The 21,451-nt window shown below is 37.0% G+C and overlaps 3 protein-coding genes and 1 non-coding gene across 7 annotated transcripts; 3 read left to right on the top strand and 1 right to left on the bottom strand.

The window, feature by feature from the left end:
* Positions 1-10,491: 10,491 nt before the first annotated feature.
* LOC118349095 lies at positions 10,492-10,622 on the top strand. Its single transcript, XR_004802088.1, has one exon. It is a non-coding gene; the product is annotated as a small nucleolar RNA snoR86 (small nucleolar RNA).
* A 313-nt stretch (positions 10,623-10,935) lies between these two features.
* LOC109000347 (non-specific lipid-transfer protein-like protein At2g13820) lies at positions 10,936-13,806 on the top strand. 3 transcript variants are annotated; one of them, XM_035691867.1, is made up of 5 exons: positions 10,936-11,249; positions 11,807-11,945; positions 12,400-12,768; positions 12,859-12,972; positions 13,509-13,806. In XM_035691867.1, exons 3-5 carry the CDS (start codon positions 12,450-12,452, stop codon positions 13,628-13,630), a joined length of 555 nt encoding a protein of 184 aa, XP_035547760.1. In that variant the 5' UTR covers positions 10,936-11,249; positions 11,807-11,945; positions 12,400-12,449; the 3' UTR covers positions 13,631-13,806. The 3 variants fall into 3 exon arrangements, with proteins under 3 accessions (XP_035547760.1, XP_035547759.1, XP_018832722.1); XM_035691866.1 differs by lacking the exons at positions 10,936-11,249; positions 11,807-11,945 and adding an exon at positions 11,963-11,979; XM_018977177.2 differs by lacking the exons at positions 10,936-11,249; positions 11,807-11,945 and having other exon boundaries at positions 11,992-12,768.
* Positions 13,807-15,297: 1,491 nt separating this feature from the next.
* On the top strand, positions 15,298-16,834 carry LOC109000348 (non-specific lipid-transfer protein-like protein At2g13820). The gene is made up of 3 exons (XM_018977178.2): positions 15,298-15,949; positions 16,106-16,165; positions 16,358-16,834. The coding sequence occupies exons 1-3, from the start codon at positions 15,631-15,633 to the stop codon at positions 16,486-16,488; spliced, it is 510 nt and encodes a 169-aa protein (XP_018832723.1). The 5' UTR covers positions 15,298-15,630; the 3' UTR covers positions 16,489-16,834.
* Positions 16,835-18,308: 1,474 nt separating this feature from the next.
* LOC109000345 (protein CDC73 homolog) lies at positions 18,309-20,619 on the bottom strand. Of its 2 annotated transcripts, XM_018977175.2 has the most exons (4): positions 19,361-20,567; positions 19,011-19,093; positions 18,739-18,877; positions 18,309-18,641 (listed from the first exon to the last, which is right to left on the bottom strand). In XM_018977175.2, exons 1-3 carry the CDS (start codon positions 20,412-20,414, stop codon positions 18,785-18,787), a joined length of 1,230 nt encoding a protein of 409 aa, XP_018832720.1. In that variant the 5' UTR covers positions 20,415-20,567; the 3' UTR covers positions 18,309-18,641; positions 18,739-18,784. The 2 variants fall into 2 exon arrangements, with proteins under 2 accessions (XP_018832720.1, XP_018832719.1); XM_018977174.2 differs by having other exon boundaries at positions 18,309-18,877; positions 19,361-20,619.
* Positions 20,620-21,451: the final 832 nt, after the last annotated feature.

Raw genomic sequence — 21,451 nt, 5'->3', positions numbered from 1 at the left:
CTTCCCCATTTCTTGAATCCTTTGCAATAATAACATTATTTCTCATTCCGATAAAAATATTAAATTCTCCAGCAAAACCCCTATGAAAGAAACGATCTTTAATTCCAAACCTAAAACACTAATTCCCCAACCATGTTTCCATCTGCGTATTAAAAAACAAAAAAGCGTCAGAAAACGATTAAAACATATTACTATTTTTTAATAGCCCAGAACACAAAGTAATAGGAAGTGTATTAAAAAGAAAGCCCCATCTTGTTTGTTACAAACCTCATTTGACATCACTCTTAAGGCATTTCTCTCTTGCGCTTCATATAATTTTAGACCACAGGGATAATATTTTACTAACGATCATATTGCTTGAGAGGTTTATCCTTGTAATATTGTTTCTGAAGTTAGGTAATGGTCGTGATACATCTGAAAATGTGTGATTCAACAGAAATTTTGAAATATACTTTCTTTTTTTTTTAAAAAAAAAGTTAAGATTTTAGGCATTGAGGAGTAGGGGTGAACAAAAAGACCGAATACCCGACCCCGACCGAATACCCGACCCCGACCGAATTACCAACCCGACCTGACCCGAATTACCTGACCCGGTTGTGTTTTAAAGCGGAAACGGAATACCCGTTATCCGATTCCTTTTTAAACGGGTATTACCCGTTTACCCGATTTAATCTAAAATCTTACGGAATACCGCTCGAGTCTTAGCTCTCTCCATCGCAACTCTCCCTCGCAGCCGCTCTCCTCCATTGCAGCTCTCTCCATCGCAGCTGACTCGCAGATCTCACTCTCTCCATCACAACTCGAGCGGAAAGGTTAGTGGGTTAAACCCATTCTCATATTTGTTCTATTATGCTCGTTGGTAAAATTTGGTATTTGGTTTAGGGTTGAAATCGTGTGGGTTGAAATTGTGCCATGTATTAGGGATTTTTGAATTTCTGTGCTGGCGGATTGTTGTGCGGTAGTTTCTAGATTGATTTCTCAATTTTTTCCTCTCATGATTGTTCTAGTTGATGGTAACCGAATAGAGGAAGGATAATATTTTTATGTTGTGCTCTGTTTTACTCCCAGCCATGTGCTTTGTAAGGCATTTTTGATGTATCCCTTCCTTGTGTTTTCTTGAGTTTAAATTATGTTCTTAGTTACGTTTAAGCCTTTGTTTTATGTGTTAAATTAATAGAGATGAGAATGGGTATTTTTAATATTTTCCCTAAGTTAATAGTCTTACTAAGCAACCAATTATTTTATTAAAACTAGTGATTTTTATGTTGTAATTTTCTAGTTTATAAGGGATTCACCCTTGCTGTTTTTTGCTATGTTTAAACAAAAAAAAAAATTGATGTTTCTTGCTAGTTTTCTTCAATACTAGTGTCCTTAGTCTATGTAGTTGGGATTGTGATTGAATGGAGGGATGCTTAAAGGCATGAATGCACTAAAGCTACTAGCTGTCTATGGAGGTGCAGAAAATTCTGCTATGCACTCTGTTTTGAGACTTAAAACAGTTCACTTCATTCCCATTATTCCCTTCCATCCTTTCCTCAACCAAAGTTAATTGTTTGTATGAAACACCATTGCAAACAAGTGACAAAGAGTATCATGGTATTAATTTCGTGTTGCTGGGTGTTGCTGCTGTGGTGCACTTGCATGTCTTCCCAGCAGTACTATGAAAGCATTTCTATGGAATTAACCCTATCTATCATACATATTAAAGGAGTTATGCAATGATATGTTACCATTTGATTTTAACTTACTTTTCCATATTACTAAATTATAAGGTCTTCGGAAATTTCATTTGTACAGTATTATTTTATGTGCCTTTCAAGTTACCGTTTCAAACAAATTGTTCATGTATTGTGATTGACTTTGAGATAGTTTTTTAGTACATTCTTAATGACAGCTTGATGTATAATCCCTGGGTCACTGCAATGTTCTCAGAGGAGACCTTTGGTAGTAAAATTTGCAGCAACTTTTACTTTGTTGCTAATGTTGGGGGAACTAGATGCTGGAATGGGGTTAATATTGAGCAACCTTTACTCCCGAGTTTCTCCACCAGTTTAGTCAAATTCTCCTATCATCCTCCTTTTGGTTTGCCTGTTAACATCCTTTAGTAAAGAATTTACAGGCTTAGACAGATTGTATTGTAGGATTAAATTAACAGACTGTATTTGAGACGCTTTAATTTTTTTAAGTGAGTATGATATTGATGTGATATTCATTGTTGGAGGGACAACATATGAAGAATCACGTTCTGTTGCAATGGTGTTTCATACTCATTGGAGCTAGTTTAAAAGTTGATATTCACTATGTATTTTATAGTCGGAATTAGCCACCACAGAGGGTCCCACTCTTACGTGTACTCTGAAATCCATCCATCTACCAATAAGCTCTCAATGGGAATAATAGGTAGAAAAGAAAGAATAAGTTTTTAAGGTTTGCAACAACTTTCTATATATTATCTCTGTAAATTTGGTAGTGTATGACGATAGCTTGATGTTTGGACCTCTGGCTCGAGATAACGTTGACATCAAAATTAGGAATAGATTTAGATAACTGTTTATCAGATTGTGTTATTGGCAAATCCAAGAACTAATGGATGAATCTATTAATAGTTTAGTTTAAATTTAACAATTTTATTTTTATTCAAAACACATACAGCTTAAGTCTCTCTTTGCATCCTTTTAAGGAAATATGTTTTATTTAATTTGCAGGTATCTTACTCTATTTTTTTTTTAATTTGCAGGGAATATGCCTTCATCTGGGTCTGAATCAATGCCCAATGTGATTCATTTGGATAGTACTTAGCCTCCAACTTTGGATAGCTCTCTCCCAACAACTAGTCCTCAAGTTCACCCTCCCATCACAAGAAAACGGGGAAGATCAGATGTATGGCAACACTTTACTAGGATTGAGAATGTCGAGGATCCCGATGAGCCCAAAGCCACGTGCGATTATTGTGGTAAGGTTTTGTTATGTCATCCTAAAAAATAAGGTACTTCATCTTTGAAGTACCATCATCAGACATGTAAAGTCTTTAATGCTAGTGGAGTTGGAAGGGATAACCCCCAATAAAAAATGACCGGGACTAGGAAGACGGGGGTGGATGGTACAACTAGCAGTCCTAGTGTTGGACTTGCTAAGTACAATGAACAGAAAATACGATCGGCGGTAGCTAAAATGATAATCATGGATGAGCTACCGTTTAGATTTGTAGAAAAACAAGGTTTTAAAGACTTTATGGCCGTAGTTGAGCCTAGATTTCCAATCCCCTCTCGCATTACTATTATGCGAGATTGTATGAAGATGTACATGTTAGACAAAGATAAGTTGAAGAACATGTTCATGGCATCTAATTATAAGATTTGCATCACTACTGACATGTGGACATCAACTCAAAATCTTAACTATATGTGCATAACAACCCATTTTATTGATGATGATTGGATCTTGCATAAGAGGATTATAGATTTTAAGAAAGTTCCTGATCACAAAGGAATAACAATAGGAAAAGAGATTGAGTCATCTGTACTTGGATGGGGCATAAAGAAGATATTTACAATCACAGTCGACAATGCATCCTCTAATACTAAGGCCATTGATTATTTGAGGAAAATTGCCAAACTTAGGGATTGTATGGTATTAGAGAATGAACTTATGCATATAAGATGTTGTGCACATATTTTGAATCTCATTGTTCAAGATGGATTGAAAGAAGTTAATAAATCAATTGTCAAGATTCGAAATGCAGTAAAATATGTGAAATCTTCCCCTACAAGACTTAATAAGTTCAAGTCATGCGTAGAGAAGCAAAATATTTTGGGTGGTGGGCTTCTTTGTCTTGATGTTCCAACTAGGTGGAACTCAACATATCTAATGTTGAGTGCGGCTCTCAAATATTATGCGGCGTTTGAGCTGATGCAAGATGAAGACAATGAGTTTGGCCCATATTTACGTGAGGTTGGACAAGGAATACCAATTTTACATGATTGGGAAACCATTAAGGTTTTTGTAAAATTTTTGAAGTTTTTTTATGATACGACTTTGCGGGTTTCAGGCTCAATTTATGCAACTTCAAATTTGTTCATTAGAGAAGTATTTACAGTCTATAATTATTTGAACAAATTTTCTATGAGTGAGAGTAATATGCTGAAAACCATGTCAGAGAGGATGTTGTTGAAATATGATAAGTATTGGGGGGATTTTGAGAAATTGAACAAAATGTTGTTTATTGCATCTATGCTTGATCCGCGCTTCAAGTTAGAAGTTTTGGAATTTTATTTTAGAAATTTTCTTGGGAATGAGCGAGCGTCTGAACTTGTTGATTGGTTAAGGAGGATCATTGAGCGGATGTATAAGCAATATTCAAAATCTAGTGTAGGTTCAAGTAGGAGCCAATCAAGTGTTGGTGAGACCCAAAGCAATACTTCTTATGATAATGTGGATGATATATTAAGTATGTTTGAACAATATCAAGCATCAAAGGGTGTGGTAGAGTCTAAATCAGAATTGGATAAGTATTTCATGGAAAGTGTTGTAGGATCGACACCCGACTTTGATATTCTACTATGGTGGAAGGTGAACTCAATCAGATATCCGATCCTTGCCAATATGACTCGAGATGTGTTAGCTATTCTCATATCTACTGTTGCTTCTGAGTCGGCATTTAGTGTTGGAGGTCGTGTCTTAGATTCATTTCGTAGCTCATTGGCCCCAACAACAGTTGAATCTCTTATTTGCACACAAAACTGGTTAATGGCTCCCTCCATTAATTATGACTCCCAAGATGTAATAGAAGATGCTGAAAGCTACAAGTTAGAAACCGGTAAGATTCACATTTGAACTTTATTTTCATATAGTCTTTTCAATTAATTATATGTTTAACATAATTTTTTTTCATGTAGAGATAACTTTGAAGAATATTTTAAATAAGATCGATTGAAGATTACTTGAAGTACTTTTGGACCAAAACTAGCTAATCCAAGAGTAAGACCATTTTTTCTTTTTCTTTTGTTTTTTGTTTTTTTTTTTTTGTGGGCATGTTCTTCAATCTTCACTTTCTTTCTTAGCAATAGAGGATGTCCAATTTTAGTATCATTATCCAATTTTTTGTGGGCATGCAGATTAGCTAGTTTTGAAGACAGGAGGAAGATTCATGAACACGCATGGATAGGATTCATGTGGACATCAATTTTTTGTGGGCATGGAGATTACTTGAAGTACTTTTTTGTGGATCCGGTTTAATTGATATGTATGCCAAGTGTGTTTGTGTTGGAAGTGTCCGCTAAGTGTTTGATAGGATTAAAGTAAGAAATGCTGTTATGGAACTTTATGGATCAATACCTATCTTTTTTAGTTTTTTTTTTTATGTGGATATTTACAAACATATTTTTTGTAAATTCTTGGAGTCAGAAGATTAAGAGACTAACATATACCTATTTTCCAAAAAAAAAAAAAAAAATCTGGTAATCGGGTATTCCGAAAACACTGTGCGGGTCGGGCAATCGGGTATCGGGTAAATTGGGTAACGGAATAGGCTTGGGTTCCGGTCGGGTCGGAACAGTAAATTTCGGGTCGGGTCGGGTCGGATGAACAGTCCTATTGAGGAGGTGGAATTTTCACCAATAATTTCATCAAGAAGAGAGGATAATTCTATTTTCTTTTTAAATATTATTTTGGCCATTTTATATGACTTTTGTGTAATAGCATAGGCCAATACAATGTCGTAGTTGAAGGATGTTTCCTTTTTGCATTATATGGTTTGTGTGGAAGGAACTAAATGCGAGGATGGTTCTCCATAACACTATTAGTTATACGAGCTACTAAGTGAATTTTAATAGGAGGTGTTCTCTGCTTTATCTTAGACAGTCTTTTGCATGCTAGTGATCTTATATTAAATAGCCTTCATCTTGGCTACTTGAATACTGAATGGAAATGGCATATCATTGTAGAAAATGGTTCTTGGACCTGCTTTATCTTAGACAGTCTTTTGCATGCAAGGTCTGCCTTTGTGCATCTTACTTGAATCTTAAACCCTTTGAAGTTTTGTTTGTGCTATTCCGCTTGTTATCAATCATATAAGCACATGAAATGTGCAGCCTACTTTATCTTAGACAGTCTTTTGCATGCTAGGTCTGCCTCTGTGCATCTTTCTTGAGTCTTAAACCCTTTGAAGTTTTGTTTGTGATATTCCGCTTGTTATCAATGATATAAGCACATGAAATTTGCTTATTTACTTCATTTTCTTGTAGGACTATGATACTTTTTTCTTTTAATAAGTATACCATTTTCTTTTTCTTCCCAGGTTTTTTCAGCTGACACCAATTTAGTATTGAGGGAGTTTGAAAAATGTAGTGTGATTTTTAAACATATTCCTAGTCCAAGAGATACTAACCGGATGCACATGATTTAATGTGCAGGTAATCCAGATTTAATGTCCATGCAAGTTTCCATTCTTCTTTTTTACACCATGATTTAATGTGCAGGTAAATTTGATTACATTTTTGAAGTTGTGCATCTGACATTGCTGAACCTCTTTGATAACTATTGAAAAGCCATTACTTAACCATACATCCAGATTTGTTTATTTAGGTAAGATCCTCTTATATAGTTGTTTACCATGTTGGTTTGTATCCTATTCTACCCCAACTATTTTGTTCATTATAATTATAATACGATGAAGGATGGTCGCACCATTTGATGATGATCATTTCTTCATTACTTTCTTACAAAGTGGTGGACATGGAGAAGCCCCGCTCGATAGCATGGATGATAATGTTCTGGTCCAAGCTTCACCTTGAGTAGGTGAAAGAATGTCACCCTCTAAAAATTATTTCGAGGTATGTCTTTTACTGTAGAGGATGACAGTCTCCTTATTTCAATTTGGTTAAACATTAGCGTCGGTGCTATACGCGGGATTGACCAAAAATCCACTCAAATGTGAGAGAGAATAGGTGAATATTATAATGAGTATAATATTCATTAACCATTGCTTAACCATACATCCAGATTTGTTTATTTAGGTAAGATCCTCTTATATAGTTGTTTACCATGTTGGTTTGTATCCTATTCTACCCCAACTATTTTGTTCATTATAATTATAATACGATGAAGGATGGTCGCACCATTTGATGATGATCATTTCTTCATTACTTTCTTACAAAGTGGTGGACATGGAGAAGCCCCGCTCGATAGCATGGATGATAATGTTCTGGTCCAAGCTTCACCTTGAGTAGGTGAAAGAATGTCACCCTCTAAAAATTATTTCGAGGTATGTCTTTTACTGTAGAGGATGACAGTCTCCTTATTTCAATTTGGTTAAACATTAGCGTCGGTGCTATACGCGGGATTGACCAAAAATCCACTCAAATGTGAGAGAGAATAGGTGAATATTATAATGAGTATAATATTCATTAACCATTGCTTAACCATACATCCAGATTTGTTTATTTAGGTAAGATCCTCTTATATAGTTGTTTACCATGTTGGTTTGTATCCTATTCTACCCCAACTATTTTGTTCATTATAATTATAATACGATGAAGGATGGTCGCACCATTTGATGATGATCATTTCTTCATTACTTTCTTACAAAGTGGTGGACATGGAGAAGCCCCGCTCGATAGCATGGATGATAATGTTCTGGTCCAAGCTTCACCTTGAGTAGGTGAAAGAATGTCACCCTCTAAAAATTATTTCGAGGTATGTCTTTTACTGTAGAGGATGACAGTCTCCTTATTTCAATTTGGTTAAACATTAGCGTCGGTGCTATACGCGGGATTGACCAAAAATCCACTCAAATGTGAGAGAGAATAGGTGAATATTATAATGAGTATAAAAAACCAAACAATCCTAAACATTCTGTAGTATCATTGACCAATCGATATCAATGTATCCAAAAATGCACAAATAAATTTTGTGCTTATGTTGCCCAACTATGGTCAATACATCCCAATGGTGCCACGGAGAAGGACAAGGAAATAATTTAGTTTCTCCTTTATGTTTTTTTAGTACTGGAGCTCATTTTTACTCTAACATTCTCACTTAACTCATTTAAGTTTGAGAAGGCCAAAATATTGTATAAAGAGAATGAGAAGGCGAAGTACACCATGAAAAATTGCTGGTGTCTATTATGACACCAACCAAAATGGCAACAACATATGTCGATGTTTCACACGAGGAGAATACCACTTGGGAAACATCCAACCATTGCTGACTCAACTCCGCTAACAAATGACATTCTCAATGACAACGTCGAGATAATTGGTGAGAGATCTCTGGGCAAGAAGAGTGAGAAAGAGAGGGAGAGAAAGAGGAAGTCTAGAGAAGGTGAAAATGCTGAGTTTAATAAATCCTTAAGTCGCATGACCGATGATACAACCATGTGCATGGTGGAGAGGAGAGAAGCGGTCACCAAGGCCGAGAGCGATCGAATGTCATTAATTGCACTTAAGAAGAAGAAGAATAAGAAGAAGATTGACAAAGAAGAAGAAGAAGAAGAAGAAGAAGAAGAAGAAGATTGATTTAGAGATCATGAAATTAGATCTTGTTGGCATGAATGCAATGCAACAAGACTATTTTCAAACTCTTCAGAATGAAGTTTACGAGGAAATGAAGAATAGATCTACATCCACATCTACATCTCCATCCATACCTTTTGGAGGGAAGTAATTGTTTGGTACTCCTACTCCTTTGCTTGTTGTAAATGCACATTAATATAGTTAGATGGTAGGCTTAGTTTCTGATTTTAGTAGCTACCTAGCCACATGTACTGGAAATACATGTGGCTGGGCAGCCACTATGTGACAGATCTGGGATAGTTCGGAGTTTATGTTTAAGATTTGTGTGTTGTACTATTTGGGCTGGAAGCTGTGAATGTTGTTGTGGATGTATTTTGTGGCTGCCAACATATTACTGTGGATGTTTTTTGGAGGGAAGTGTAGCAACGTTTTTTCAAGTGCAGGTTTATATGGATGTTTATTTCAGAGTTATGTTGACTCTAAAATGCTTTTTTTTTTCAAGTGCAGATTTATGTGCACATTTTTTAGTAGTGTAGATTTATGCAAGTACAATTCTGTAGTGCAATTAGTAGTTTAGTGGACTTTTTTTCAAGTGCAAATTTATGCAATCGCAGTTTAGTAGACTTTTTTCAAGTACAGATTTATGCAATGCATGACTCAGTCAATGAATATAAAATGCTTGCTTAGAACTATTCATCCAGCAAAGAACAACACAAAGGTACTTAAAAAAAACAATAAAAAATGATAAAATTACTAATAATTTGTTATATGTTAAAATTAAATAAATTAAATATATTAAAAATTAAAAAAAATTAAATTAATATTATTTTTTTATTATATAATGAATAAATATATCCAATATGGAGATTTGATGTGAATGGAATAATCAAAATCAAATTCATCTCATATTAGCTAAAACTTAGATTTGACTTTGGCTATTTCAATAAGAGTGATTTGAGAACTCTCATTGGATTATGCAAATGCAAATTCAATAGAGGGTTTAGCTAATAGAATCTCAAAATGTATTGCATTGGATTATGCAAACGGAAAAAGGGATGACTTTAGTTACAGTAAATTAGTTCTTTGGGTCATATTTGAAGTCACTGTAGAATGACCAAAGGGAATAAAAAATATTTTCTTCCTTGCAAACTCTCTCTTCCCTCGGTTTTGGCTTTTACTTAACTCTCTCTCTTTTTTTTTATTTCTTCCCACATGTTCTCCCTCTCCAGCAGCTCTTCTGTTTCGTTGTCCTTTCTTTTTTTTCTTGTTGCATTAATAGCAGTAATTGTTAAACCCAAATTTTTCCTTGTAGCATTAAGAGCATTAATTGTTGTATACTGAATGATTGTATTAATTTTTCAATTAATATTTGTATCATGAATGGTTATATACTCCAAGTCTTATATTGTATAACATTAATATTTCTATGTAGCTCTTAATTTTAAAAAAAAAAATGGAAAACAATTATTATTAAATTTATAATATTTTATTATTATTATGACTAATAGATTGATAATCCAATATCAGAATAAGTTTTGAATGTAATAATCAAATGAAAAATCATATCATATTATACAAATTTTATATTTATATATATTTGCATAATCTAATACTAACGTTCAGAAGAGAAAAAGTTGGGATTTCAGCAAAATGAAAATTCATTTTTATTTGAATTACAGGCCCATCAAATCAAGCCCATTTAAATAGCAATTGTGTGAGGCCCAATGAGAGTCGACATTCCACAGTGGCTCACTTTCTTTCGTCCGTAAGGCAAATGGGCAGGTATGTCATTTCATGGTTAGAAGAGCAATTAGGGTTAGGGTTTTAGTTCTGACGCCTATAAATGCACTCTGAACCATTCATTTCGACGATCAACCAGTTTCTCTACTCGCCTCTTTTCTTCCTCCTTTTCTTCATTGTTTACAACTTGTTCCCTTTTTCGTTAGTATTCTGTATTTTTTTTAAGAAAAGCCAATTTGCAGAGCAAGAGCGTCTATAAAAGATGGCGCAAATTGCATTGAAGGTTGGCGATAGAAAATAAAATCTGAGCGATTCTCCGTGCCTATCAAATCTCTTTCGTTTTGATTATGGCCTCGAACAAGTCGCTACATTCAATTCTTCTCCTCTCTCTCTCTCTCACTCTGAAAGTCCGATCTTATTTTCTATCCAATTTTTTCTGTCTTTTGGTTGTGTTTTTAATGGGAGAAGGGCATGCAAATTACTTTGGAAATGAAAAGAACAGCATATGATTTTGGAAATGAAAAGAAAAAAGTATTGTTCGTGGAATTCCCCTGAAGACTGTGTAAAACTTCATCTCCAGAGCAGCCATTGTTACACCGAAGCAATTTAGAATCATCTCTTTGCAAACATAAATGGTTCGATCCTAACATGATTCTCACTTTCGGAAAACACCAACCTGCAGAGGTTTATATACCCAGTTATCAATTTCTAGTTGATGCTAGTGAAATGTGTATGACTTTTAATACCATAATCAAACAGAATCAACTGGGCGAAGAAGATCAGCGGAGTCAAGCAGGCTGATTTCCTCCACTGCTCAAACACATTGCAGAATTCATCAGGACCAGTTAATCCTGCTTCATGCACATATAATCTTCAACATTAAAAAAATGAAGTGACTGGAGTCAGAGGACCTTCAACTGTCCCACAACAAATCCTACCACACATGAAAGCCACACTCCCCATGCCTACGCTTTATAACGCAACTCCTAAAGCAAAATGGTAATTAACCAGCAACTTCTTTCAATATCTGCTTATGAACCAAACCTAATGGATTCTATTTTCGAATGGAACGCATTTAATTTTCAAATCAAACAAAAATATATATATATATATGTATATATACATATATATAATTGATGAAGTGAAACTAGAACACTGGCTTTTCATGGACTAGGCTGTAAAATGGTTGGCCTGGCACCTCCGCCTTTTAAATGGGTGTAATGCTGTAAAATAGAACATTGGCACAAGCGCATTTGAAAAAGAGTAGGGTTCAGAACCCTTTAAATGGTACTTGAAACTTAAAATTGATTGATTTATCACTTGTTTCTTATATCTATATGAGTCCTTCTCAAATGAGACATTCCACCAGACCTCTTTCTCTTGCTTAATTGGAAATTTTTGTCTACTCGGCTGTTTGTCGTGTGGATAATCAAAGGGAACAGAGAAAGAAAAAAAAAAAACAAGAAACAAAAGATGTTTCTTGATCCTGGACAATCAAAAAGCCTAGTAGATTATGATTTTACTGGAGCTTATGGAATGAAACTTGCTCTCCACAGGTCACCTGAGCGTGGGGTATTTTTTGCATCAGCCAACAGCTGTGAGTAACAAAGGGAACAGAGGGTGGAGAGATGGGGGTGCCTATCATCTTCTAGAATAAACTTGCAGTCCTCAGATGATACGAAGTTTGGTTGTTAGGTGAACCGATTGCATCTTCCCCATCTCATTTAAGGTCAATTTCTGCTCTGCTGTATGTACGTTCTTATTGATTTTAAGGACGTACAAACAGCTTGCCACAATTTTAGGAAGACTGATAAGGCGATCCTAGCAAACACTGTAGACATAGGCCGATATCTCATAATATGATGATATGTTATAGGTTTATTTTAAGAATTTTTCTGCTTGTAAGTCATGATTGTGATGCATCTTCCTGATGTGTTAAAACTTAGGATTCGCCCTTTACACAGTGTCACAGACTTGCAAATATATATATATTTTTTAAATGTTAATTATCGATAGCTTGTTTAGTTTACCAAATACACCGCAATTGGAAATGATGGGCATGTATAAATCAGTTCCCTCCACTGATCATGTACTCAAAGCCATGCAACTCAAAACTACAACCTAACCAACAATTTTACATCGCTACTAGGCTTCTGAGACACACCCAACCAAAGCTATTCAGCCACTTTCCATCATTCCATGGCCTTAAGAGGGATTGACATGGCTCTAGCCGTGGTCCTAGTTAGCATTCTATCTGCAAGAGCTGCTGCTCAATCAGGTTGTAACAGTGTGCTCATTGGCTTGGCTCCATGCCTCAACTATATCACAGGAAGCTCCTCAACCCCATCTTCTTCCTGCTGCTCACAACTTGCTAGTGCCGTACAATCCAAGCCACAATGCCTTTGCACGGCGCTAAATGGTGGTGGCGCATCATTGGGTATAACAATCAACCAGACGCTTGCTCTTGCGCTCCCAGGTGCTTGCAATGTGCAAACTCCGCCCGTCAGCCAGTGCAATGGTAAATAAATTTCAAACCCACAATGTTTTCGAATTCATTAAATTGAAACTCCATAAATAGAGCTTGCTGCTAAAGCTTCATTTGGGGCAGCTGCTAATGGACCTGCACCATCCCCTGTCGCTTCCCCACTAAGTTCACCGGAAGGTGTACCTGATGGCTCTTCAGATCAAACTCCAAACCCTGCAACTAGCTCATCGGAACCAGGTACCTTTCAATCTGAGATACGCAACAAATGGTTCTAAAAACTAGTGTTTTGGCTGCATTTTTACTTGCTCTGAATACTAACTGCTTCTATCAACGCTCTCCCGAGGTCTGTTTCGAAGATAACATTTAATTGCCCATTGTTGTTTTTTCAAGAAAAATCCTGATCCCAACTCTTGAGCCAATGAAAAGAAGTTTCTGTAAAACGTCGGAGGATTATATTCATTAATTTTTCTTTCCTTCAGTTCGAGTACCTCACCTTGATTAGCACCAACTATGAAATAAATTATTAATTGCAGAGCCGTTTCAACTATAGCCCTTACATAGAGGCGTCACAAATATGATATTTTTTACTGTGGATTTTCATTTACTTTTACATATTCTTCTTCAATTTGAAAGCATCAATCATTGGCTGTTTAAGGTGCGGTATTTCCAGAACATTAGATATTTTAGGCACTAAAGGATCTTTTTACCATACCAAAACGGGTAACATGATCAATACTACTATATATATCATGTTCGCATGTGAATGGATGCAGGACCTGGATCTAAATCAGTTCCAACAACAGCCACGGGTTCTTCCAATGGTGCTATTGTAATGAATCTCGAGATGCCCCTTCAGCTCGCCCTCCTTTTCCTCTTCATGGCTACGTATAATTAAATTTTCTGCAGCTTCTGAGTTTTCTTTGGGAGTTTATGGGGGCTGTAACTACTATTTGAGGTCTTGTTTTGTGTCTTGCATCAATGTAATATCTTCCGTAAAGTTTTTATTTTTCGCTTACTATAATGTATGAGTGTTCTTCTTATCGAAAATAATGTATAACTGTTCTTCTTATACTTCACATCTAATCCTGCTTAATTCTAGATATTTTTCAGAATTGTTATAGCTTATTATATGCACGAGTAATTAGCAAACTTTCCAGTTTCCACTAGCTTCATGTTTCATCTCTACTTTAAGACCCGGTTTACCACATGAATTAAGAAGGATTTAGATCTCCTAGAGGACAAATCTTGTGTAAAATAATAATAACCCAGCTTGTTATTTTATGTTTGGGGCCAAAGCAATAATGGCGTACCATAAGCAATATGTTCCCACAATTCCTTGAAAAATTCTATTCATAAGCCTCACACACCACACACCACTCTTTTTGTTATTTTTTTAATTTTTTTCTTTTACCAAATGTGTGGTATATGGATTATGAGTAGAAGAATTCAATCATTTTAAGAAGAATAAAACCCAAAAAATAAAAAATAAAAGAAAGTGTGGTGTGTGTGGCTTATGAATAAAGCTCCAATGCGAAATGGCTAGCCTGCCCAAAGACGTATCAGAACCAGGAAAAAGGTTCTAATGCAGAAATAAATATTAACTGAACAAGATACATCGTATATTAGAACCAGGAAATGCCAAGGAAGCTTGGGAAAAAAAAAAAAAGCATCGGACGCCCTGACATATATAGAGGAGAAATGCATCTTTTTTCACATCTTAATTGCTTTTGGGTGAGGGACAACGAAAACTCATGCGTCTGAAGTTTACGTTTACATCAATATCTAATAACATTTAATTGGTTGGTGGCGTATGGGAGATTGGTAAAAGAAAAAGGGGGAAGCAAAAGCCAACATCAACAAGAACTGAGAAGGGTGCTTAGAGAATTACACAAACAGATGAACGACAGAAAAATGCTATGTTTAAGAATCAGCCAGAACTCTGATTCAATTCTAGAAATTAGCATAAACCCGATTTAAATAGCCCATGGCTAGAGCACCTTTATTGGAACAAACCACCAAAACCCCTCAGCCATCAGATGAACTGCCTCGAGGTGATTATCCCTCAACTCTCATAGACATGATACCCCAAAGAATACGGTCAGGTAACTCAGGTGCTTCCTGTAACATTTTGGTCACCAACATGTAGGCACAAAGGCTATGGGGCAAAATACAAGTCACAAAGGTTGTTGGCAGGCTTCCTGGACATATATGTCAATGATCACCCTCAAAAGCAATCGTTAGCTAATGGGTTAATCTTCTTTGGGGTCGAAGCTGGGATGTCATTATCAGGGAAGAAAGCACTAGAAAGATTTTAAGTATTACCTCCTCCAACACTCGTTCCTATATGTTTACATCATCTATCCCTTTTATTTTAATTCGAGAACTCTCTGCTTTCTATCTGATCCACTTCCATAAAGTTGAAAAGCCAAATATAGGAGGAAAGTTGAAAGAGTCGGAAACATGTTATTCTTTCTTCTTACAAGAAGTTTCTAATTAAAGACTCTTCAGCTAAAGGCCTTTGAAAACCTTAAAAATTATAAGCTAAGCTCTTTGGAAGTTGGTCACCCACATAGCCGACCTCTAGAATGAAATTTTCCTTCGTATAGCTTGGCTATTAAAAACATTAACCAAAGGAAAGTTCCCAAGCCTCCAGGTTTGAACACCTAGAGATCTAAGCTGCTGCCGTAACAAGAATCCGTTATGGAGTAGAAGTTGTTCACCCACATATGACATAACCCTTATTTTTTTCATTTGTCTTTTTCTTCCTAAATTTCCCTACAAAAAGCCATACATCCCTCTTCTTGTTTCACCAAACTGAGAAAATTCGAGTGTTTCAAGATCCTTAGAAATCCACAGGGCCACAGGCATTTTCAGCACATAATTCGACAACACCTAATGGCACAAGGAAAAATTGAGATGGGTCTGGTCCTAGTCCTAGTGACCATGCTCTGGGCAGGAGTTGAGGCTCAGTCGAGTTGTACAAATGTGATAATCAGCATGTCACCATGCCTTAACTACATCACCGGCAACTCCACGACCCCATCGTCAGGATGCTGCACACAGCTTGCTAATGTGGTCCGCTCACAACCACAGTGCTTGTGTGAGGTCCTAAATGGTGGTGGCTCATCACTCGGAATCAATGTCAACCGAACCCAGGCTCTAGCCCTCCCTGATGCTTGTAATGTTCAGACCCCACCCCTCAGCCGCTGTAATGGTATGGTATCTGGCATATCAAAGTTCTCATTTTGATTTTAGTCTATTAAGTTTGCCAGTCAAAACTTCTTGAGGACCAATGCAATATCCTTTCTGTCAACCTTCATAATTCAACATCATTTTCCCCTCTTAACGTGCACTTCTTGAATATGAACAGCTGCTTCACCAGCCAACTCTCCCGCAGGAACACCAGAATCTTCAAATACAGTTCCTTCAGGTACAAACTGCTGCATCATTTGTTCAAAGATAACTTATGCAGACCAGAAAGAACTTTGGGCTCAATAAAATCGATCCTTACAAAGAACCTGAAAATATAGTGGCATAGAACCAGTTTTATTTTATCTTTTGGTTATAAGAGAATCCTCAAAGTCGAAGGATTTATTCATTTACTATGTTCCATTGTGCGCAGGAGGCGGATCTAAAACTGTGCCATCAACAGGAGACGGTTCATCGGCTGGAAGTTCTATCAAGTTGTCGATTTCCCATCTCTTCTTCCTTCTTTGTGCGGCAGTATTTGCTTCACCCTTCACAACATGCTAATTTTCTCACTTGCTACCGCACGGGATTCCGACCTATTATTGATGATTTATTACAGCATTTCTCATTTACTATTCAGACCCCCTCCTAGATTGAGGGGTTAGGGAATATTTATTTTTGTTTATTTTTTGTGACCTCCTTCTGGGGTTAATATGGTTTTGTATTTCTGAGGAGGCGTCTAGCTCTCTTCCCTTCTCAATAAAGATGATTGCTGGCTTATGATCTATTGCCTGGGCACTTTAACATAAGACATGAACTCATAAATCTCAATTTGGCGTTTAACCACTAATAAATTCAGCAGTAGGATAGTAAACCTGATCAATAAGACTGTTCAACCGTGCCACTACAGTCAGATTCTGAAAGAATGAGATTCATCACGATATCAACGTGGGTAGCAGCTGAGACAAACAAGGTTTAACAGAGGAAGAATTACGCTGATCATGAGTGACTGACTGTATATAAGCTGCAAATGCATTCCTTACTGTTGTTCAATGACAATTCTTTTTACAACAATTTTACAAGATATTTTACAGCAAATTAATAAAATTGTGCCACTTCGTTAAAAACATTGCAGTTTACATGATTTTCCTTTATTTCAAATAAAGTTGTAAAATTGTTATAATTTTATTATTTTCCAACAACTGCTACATCACAAAGCTGGCAATACAAGAGACAAACATATTTTCCCGTTATATCAGAAAGCCTAATCAACACTAGTAAATGTAAATCATTTACAACAAGAAGTATCAACGACAGGCCCTTCTGTAAGGCACATTGGCAAAGAGGTATTAGAAAGAAAAACAAGTTTTTTTCTTTGGTAATACAGCAAATTTTATTTGTTTGGTTGTGCTTTTCCCCTGAGAAGTATTAGGAAAAAAGAAAAAGAAAAAAGAAGTGACTCAAAATATATGCATAACAACTAGAAGAAAGTTGAAAAGCAGCTGCACTCGAAACATGATATGGTTTTTCTGATCGGTAAAACTTGATATGGTTAATAATATATAGCCCATCTGATTTCCTTTTCCCTTTCTCTCTCTTTCTTGGACGATGTTAACATGGAACCAAAATCCAAACTACAGCCACAAAGAAGTTGCCCTTACCATGTCTGCAGTAAGAGGAGTTTTTATACCTCATGGCAGGCCGTTAAAGATGACGTTTTTTTTTTTTTTTGGTAGTCTTTAAAGACGATGGTTCTAAATTTTTCACCTAGGTTCATCAAAAGTATGCACGCATGTTCAGTCATCTATGATACTTTTTGGTCCAGATTTCAAGCAAGCCTGAAAGCTATGTCTAGAATCATTGATCAGCATTTCAAGGAATGTTTCAGGCAAGGCATTTAAAAGAAAAAGAAAAATACTCTCACTTGTGGTTCAGGAAAGGCTCATCGAAGGTCACTCGCAAGTTGTTTCCAAGTCAGCTAGAACAACTTTAATAATCCATTATGAAATCAAGTGAGCAGGTGAGTTGTAGTTGATATCACAATAAATTGCTAGTAAAACAAAAGTCCATCTTGCAGGGCCAGCGTAAGAAGCTTTATTATGGGACTTTTTAAGTGTAAAAAGGCAACACAAAGGTCCAAAAGAATAATTTCTTATTAATCATCATTTGTTTTCCTGATCAATCATCTAGAATAGCCTACCCGAAATTCCCATCAAACATGTGCCTAGAACTGTATCAAAGCAGCGGTTATGATTTTTAAATCAAGGGTGAAAGATTACATGCAATTTTCCTAGTCAATCAATTGATCAGCTTAAGAAACTGCGTTGTAATTCAGAATTAGAAACTTATATCATTTTAGAGTTGATTTATTTGAGCCACAAAAGTGAAGTCAAAGTGGCAAGGGCTAATATTAAACATGTCCCAAAGATTCACATAAGCTTATCTTTAGAGCAAAATCCTAAACAAGATTGTACTTTGCCAAATATATACAGAAATAAGCTACAACCAACCCGCACACAAGTTGTTTCTAATAAGCTTGAACACGTCATCCCTAGGCTTTGATCTTTCAACATGTATGAATTCAACATCATTGACAAGCTTACCAAATAAAGTTCTGGGCAATCTATAGCTAGCTGATCAAGAAAACTCAAACTAGAACTAAGATTCAGCTTGTCTCAATTACTTGGCAAATGAGCTTGAATGAGCATGCCACGGACCTAACAAAAGCATTTCAAGAATGTAGCAGAACTAATTGATTCAAATTACATAAGTATACTCTAAAGCAGCATTGAGTATGAGGGTCAAAGAGCTCACAAATGTCAGAAATATCCATACAGCTTTTCAAGGAATTCCATGCACATCAAGAATGGGAGCGTGACCGCACAAATTCTTCTAGTCTGTCCCACACCTCAAGCGCCGCAGTTCGGTCCTGGTGTCGCTTATTCTTGCTAATCTGCATTTAAGAAATGTCAATTATCTTGAATGCTAACAAAGCAAAGCAAAGAAATCAATCCCATTCAACAAACCAAATCTTTTGACATAAACAAGATCAAAATAACGAACCAGCACAAGTGAATTATACTCACCGAGATGATCTTTACATTCCACTGCTTCACAGTCTTTGCCGACTCCAAACTATCATCTTCAAAGCGCATATAAAATCCTAGAACTGCATACAGTTTAACATACAATATCCCAATCAGCCCAAGTTCAGTTTAGAAAGCGCACACAAACAATCCATACAAAAGGAATACTTTTTTGTGCAATTCCTCGAGTTGAATACAACTTAATCCAACCATCCTTCCAAAACCTAGTAAATGAAAAAGAAAGCATACCCACAATGGAAAACCGAAACACCCACTTCCCAAAATCAACAACTGATGATCATTTCATGTGAATTGATTTTTTGTTTTTTGTTTTTTTTTATGTCACTTACTCTTATTGAATATCTCGACATGGTCCTTGAACGGCCAGTCCTTGAACTGCCACTCCTTCCCCAACACGAAGACGGCCACGACCCGATCCCAATCATCGGCCTTGAGCGCCGAGGGCTTGTCCCTGACCTCGTAGGCCGTGACCACTCTATCCCTACTAAACTTCTTCTGCACCGTCACACAGTCGGGCTTGGTCCCCTTCATCTGCTTTACCTTCACGTCCGTAGGTATGAACACGCCATCCTCCAAGAACTCCTTCACGTTGTAAATCGTTATCAGCGTCTGAAACGCACTAGGCACCAGAATTATCGGCACCCCTTCACCGATCTTGCTCCCCTTCAAGTGCATCTTGGGCTTCGGCGTCGCGTCATAACCCGATTCGTCCCCGTACCGGGTCTCCTCCGAACCCATGAGCCGACTCTTGGCGACGAGCCCGTCTTTCCTCTGCTGCGACTCTATTCGTTGCCGCTCCTCCTCGCGCTTCGTTGACGCCACTAACACGCTGTAGAAGTCCCTCTGCTTGCATTCCAGAAGCGATTCCCGGTCCTTCAGCGGCCGCTCGATCGCTTGGATCATCTTCGTCGAAGAGAGATCCGCATTTTGAGCCGTAGGCTCGCTGAAGTCGTCGACAGCGTTAGGATTCGGCGCGGTGGACTCGGAGGGGATAAGGGAGGAAGCAAGGGGCAAATCGGGGAATCTGCTGTTGTTGAGGTTGAGGTTGATGGTGTTCGGGGGGACGAGGAACTCGATGGCATCGGAAGACGAGACCTTGCCTTGGAGGTACTCAAGCAGAGGTTTGCGGTCCGGTAAGGTAACGGCTGGGATCCCCTGCGTGCGAGCCTTCTGGAGGTACTCGATGTGCTTCACGTGGTGGTTCCTGACGAAATACAGAAGGGTCTCTAGGGTGTAAAGGCTGCCTTGTTTGGACCGGTAGGCGGTCTCGGCGGAGCATGGGAAGGAGTAGTCCGAGCCGAACCGGAACTCGTCGTTGAACCGGACGATACTGTCCAGTTCGCCGCGGATAGTGTAGTCGCGGAGGGCCGAGAGGGGGTCCATGCCCGAATCAACGAGAGAGTCGAGATCAGATGCAGTGGCTTGACTTGTAATTAGGTCGGGGAGTGTAGGGTTTTACGGGAAGATTGGACGACATGACTCGAAGGGGCGTTTCAGCAGTGTATATAGGGAGAGACAAGACGAACTCCATCGGATAGAATTTCTCAGAAACGACCGTCATTTGCTGTTTCAACGACGATAGGGTTTTAGCAAACGACAGATTATTTACTACCGTTTTTAATTGGGTAATGGCGTTTGGAATTTCTGTTTGATTGGAAAATTATTAAATATTTTGCAAATACAGATAATGATGGCATGATATTAAAATTATTTATATAAATATCAAATCTTGATGGCATACTATCTTTCAATAGGATATGTGTCCCTACTCCGAAATTACCAAATAAATTACTCATGTTAATAAATGAGGTATGCATCTCTCATAAATCATTACATAATAAAAGGGATATATACCCCTTATCCAACAGGTCAAGTTTCCTTAGTTTGTCTCCTAGTCCATATTCCGTTGGAAATTGGAATATAAATTAAATGATTAAACTTATCGTTTATAGTCGGATTAAATTATTTCGATAAATATGGATATAGTATAACATAATATAATATCAGAGTCGAGATTAGGAATCGAAACCCTAAATTCATATTTCATCCTACATTGTATTTTGTCCACTATAGTATGGGTAGTATAGTGAAATGAGAACACTCCACTACTATTCATATTTTATCATTATTTTTTATCTAATTTTTACTACTTTTCACTACTATTTAATATGTTATCATTACTTTTTCACCATATTTTCACTATTATTCACAGATTATCTAAAATTACCTAACTACCCAAACGTAGACTCTCTTCTATTTGAATATAAATTAAACGATAAATTTCACGATTCTCATCAATTTGAACTGGTAATTTAATCAAGCGCCACTACGTGCAATCCCCTTCTAGGACTCCTTTACAATCCTACACACGTGCGCACGTGTGTTTCATTGAATTGACTAAACTGCCCCTAGTTCCAAAA

Source organism: Juglans regia, chromosome 7 (genome assembly GCF_001411555.2).
Source record: "Juglans regia cultivar Chandler chromosome 7, Walnut 2.0, whole genome shotgun sequence".
NCBI classification, from domain to species: domain Eukaryota; kingdom Viridiplantae; phylum Streptophyta; class Magnoliopsida; order Fagales; family Juglandaceae; genus Juglans; species Juglans regia.
The sequence above is the reverse complement of the archived record's forward strand: the minus strand, read 5'-3'. Positions and strand labels throughout refer to the sequence as shown.